At 36.9% G+C, this 3752-nt stretch overlaps 1 protein-coding gene across 1 annotated transcript; it reads right to left on the bottom strand.

The window, feature by feature from the left end:
• Positions 1-1019: 1019 nt before the first annotated feature.
• LOC128647265 (tigger transposable element-derived protein 1-like) lies at positions 1020-2867 on the bottom strand. The gene has a single exon (XM_053700058.1). The coding sequence runs from the start codon at positions 2865-2867 to the stop codon at positions 1020-1022; it is 1848 nt and encodes a 615-aa protein (XP_053556033.1).
• Positions 2868-3752: the final 885 nt, after the last annotated feature.

Below are 3752 nucleotides of genomic sequence, written 5' to 3' on the forward strand. Positions count from 1 at the left end.
GAATTTTATTATTTTGGGGGGCTTTTTATTTTATTAGGGGAATTAGATTAGGTGTAATTATTTTAAACTTCTTGTAATTTTTTTTATTTTCTGTAATTTAGTGGGTTTTTTTTTGTAATTTAGTGTTTGTTTGTTTTTTGTAATTTAGTTTATTGTATTTAATTGTAATTAATTGTAGGTGGTTTAGTTAATTTATTTAATGATAGTGTAATGTTAGGTGTAATTGTAACTTAGGTTGGGATTTATTTTACAGGTAATTTTGTACTTATTTTAGCTAGGTAGTTATTAAATAATAATAACTATGTACAGGCATACCCCACATTTACGTACACAATGGGACCAGAGCATGTATGTAAAACGAAAATGTACTTAAAGTGAAGCAATACTTTTTTTTCACTTCTCAATCCTTGTACTGCATTATAATAGTCATTTATAGTCATAACTGATATAAATAATACATTTATAACTAAAATAAACACAATACTATAAGGTTAGGCCAAAAGAAAATATTTATTGCAAAATAAACACATTTTTTTCTAAGCTTAGGATCAGCTTAGGGCAACAGAACATACAGTATTTACTGTACTGTATTGCAAAATAAAGACAACATTTTCTAAGCTTAGGATCAGCTTAGGACAAGAGAACATAATTACTGTACTGTACAGTTTTGCAAAATAAACACAACATTTTCTAAGCTTAGGATCAGCTTAGGGTAAGAGAACATATTTACTGTACTGTATTGCAAAATAAACACAACATTTTCTAAGCTTAGGATCAGCTTAGGACAAGAGAACATATTTACTGTACTGTATTGCAAAATAAACACAACATTTTGTAAGCTTAGGATCAGCTTAGGGCAAGAGAACATATTTACTGTACAGTACTGTACTGTATTGCAAAATAAACACAGCATTTTGTAAGCTTAGGATCAGCTTAGGGCAAGAGAACATCTTTACTGTACAGTACAGTATTGCAAAATAAACACAACATTTTCTAAGCTTAGGATCAGCTATGAGCATTTATTCTAGTAAGGATGAAGTCATACTGGTGTCTTCTGTTTCACAAGTCAACTCTTCAAAGGCGAGACGCTTTCTTGCTGGCGAATTGGGTGTACTACAAGTAGCAATAAGAGAAGGAGCAGGACTGGGTGGTGATGCCAGAGCTGGAAATGGACTGTCAGTTGATGATCTGGTATCCAAATGACTGTCTGTCGATGATGATGATCTGCGTGCTGATGGACTTTTAGAAAAGTAAGTCTCTATGGAGGTTTGAAGTGTAGCTCTCTTCTTTTCTCTGTAGATTTCTTTGTAACAGGAATAAGCCCCTGAAATGTTACCATTGACTGTGAAGCTTCTTTCAAAGTCCCTATCATGCTTTTCAAAAAGAGCCATGGCGCTATCAAGATGATGGAAAGCTTGAAAGAGAATTTTTGAAGTTAAGCCTTCAAGCTGTTCAATGGTCTCAACCCCATTTTGCACATCTTCTTCTTCTTCTCTCTCCTCTTCAAGTTCTAGAAGAACTTCATTGCTGAGGGGCTCAGTATGGGACGCAAGCAGTTCAGCAACATCTTCTGGCTCTACTTCCAGCTCTAACTGCCTTGCCATCTCTACAATATTTTCAGTAACATTAGCTACAGAATCATCAACGCCTTCAGAATCATCAGCTAACTGTGGGCATAACTTTTTCCAGGCCCTTTTCATTGTGGTATCCTTTATGTCATTCCAAGCATCTCTTACAGTTTTAATGCAATCCAAGATGTTGTAGCTTTTCCAGAATTTCGATAGGACTTCTTGCCCTGCACCTTCTTCTTTGTCTATTGCTGCAATACACTTACTGAATGTTCTTTTTAAGTAGTTTAACTTGAAGGCAGCTATGACACATTGATCCATGGGCTGCAGTAATGAGGTGGTATTTGGTTGTAGGAATTCCACTCTAATGTTAGGGTTGAGCTCATCTAGCGTTCGAGGGTGTCCAGGAGCATTATCAACAAGCAGCAAAATCTTGAAAGGGATATTATTGTCCTTGCAATAAGCTTTCACCTCTGGAACAAAACAGGTGTCAAACCAATCCTCAAAAAGGGCTGCAGTTACCCATGCTTTTTTATTTGCCCTCCAATGCACTGGAAGTCTAGTTTTAACGTAGTTCTTCAAAGCTCTTGGATTTTGAAAACGGTAAATAAACAAAGGCTTTAGCTTTAAGGTACCAGAAGCATTGCCACCTAACAGAAGGGTTATTCTATCTTTAGCTGGCTTGTAGCCTGGCATTGATTTTTTCTGTCTTGCAATGAAGGTTCTTGCAGGCATCTTCTTCCAGAATAGACCAGTCTCATCCACATTAAAAATTTGATCCATGGAGTAGCCTCCATCTTCAATAATTTTTGCAAATTCACTTGGATAGCTTTCTGCAGCCTCAGTATCTGCAGCAGCTGCCTCTCCTTGTACTTTGATGTTATGTAGATTAGACCTCTTCTTAAACCATCCACGGCTTGCAACAAATTCAGCATCCTTTGCTGCTTCACCTTTCTTAGCCTTCAGGTCATTGAATAAGCTTAAGGCTTTACTTTGTATAATTGCCTGGTTTACAGGAACATGGCGTGTTGTCTGATTTTCTATCCAAAGTATTAGGAGTCTCTCCATGTCTGCAACAATGCTATCCCTTTTTCGAATTGTTGTGGTGTTAACAGGTGTAGCACTTTTAACTTCTGCAACAATTTTTTCTCTGTTCTTCATGACTGTGTTAATTGTGGTCCTAGTGAAGCCTAGCTTTCGGCCTATTTCAGCTTGAATTACACCTTCATCATACAATCTAATAATTTTAAGCTTCATATCCAAGGTAATAGATTTACGGCATTTCTTTTTATCTGCCATTATCAGCTCTAGGTAAAGGTACATTTGTACTGTGTGCCAAGCGTGTACTATACGTGTACTGTATACAGTACTGTATATGTTCCCCAAAGTTCTATGTTCAAGTAGTGGTACAGTGCAGTATTATGGCAGGAATAAAATAGCAATTTGGGTGCAGGAATCTTCTATACACAGTGTGTGCCAAGCGTGTTACAATCAGTACTGTATACAGTATATGTTCCCCAAAGTTCTATGTACAGTAGTGGTACAGTGCAGTATTATGGCAGGAATAAAATAGCAATTTGGGTGCAGGAATCTTCTATACATGATTCACTTTTTAACTTCACTTTTTTACTTGCAAAGTGCGCGGCTTCTACACAGTGAGCGGAAACCCCACCTCTTCCTGGTGCGCAGCAACATCTTCCTGGCGCGCGGCAACCTCTTCCTGAACCATAGAGACTAACTGTTTCATGTGCGCAGGGGCGGGTTTTGTCCGTTCTCGCGAGTGTCCGTAAAGAGAGGGTCCGTAATAGCTATGTACGTACTCGCGAGTGTCCGTAAAGTGAAGGTCCGTAAAGCGGGGTATGCCTGTAATAACTATTACCTAGTTAAAATAAATACAAAGTTGCCAGTAAAATAAAAATAAATCATAAGATAGCTACAATGTAACTATTAGTTATATTGTAGCTATCTTATGGTTTATTTTACAGGTAAGTATTTAGTTTTAAAAAAGATTAATTTATTTAATTGTAGTTATTTTATTTAGATGTATTTAAATTATATTTAAATTAGGGGGGGTGTTAGGGTTAGACTTAGGTTTAGGGTTAATAACTTTATTATAGTTGCAGCGACGTTGGGGGTGGCAGATTAGGGGTTAATAATTGTAGTTAGGTGGCGGCGATGTTAGGG

This window comes from Bombina bombina, chromosome 2, assembly GCF_027579735.1.
Source record: "Bombina bombina isolate aBomBom1 chromosome 2, aBomBom1.pri, whole genome shotgun sequence".
Classification (NCBI taxonomy): Eukaryota; Metazoa; Chordata; class Amphibia; order Anura; family Bombinatoridae; genus Bombina; species Bombina bombina.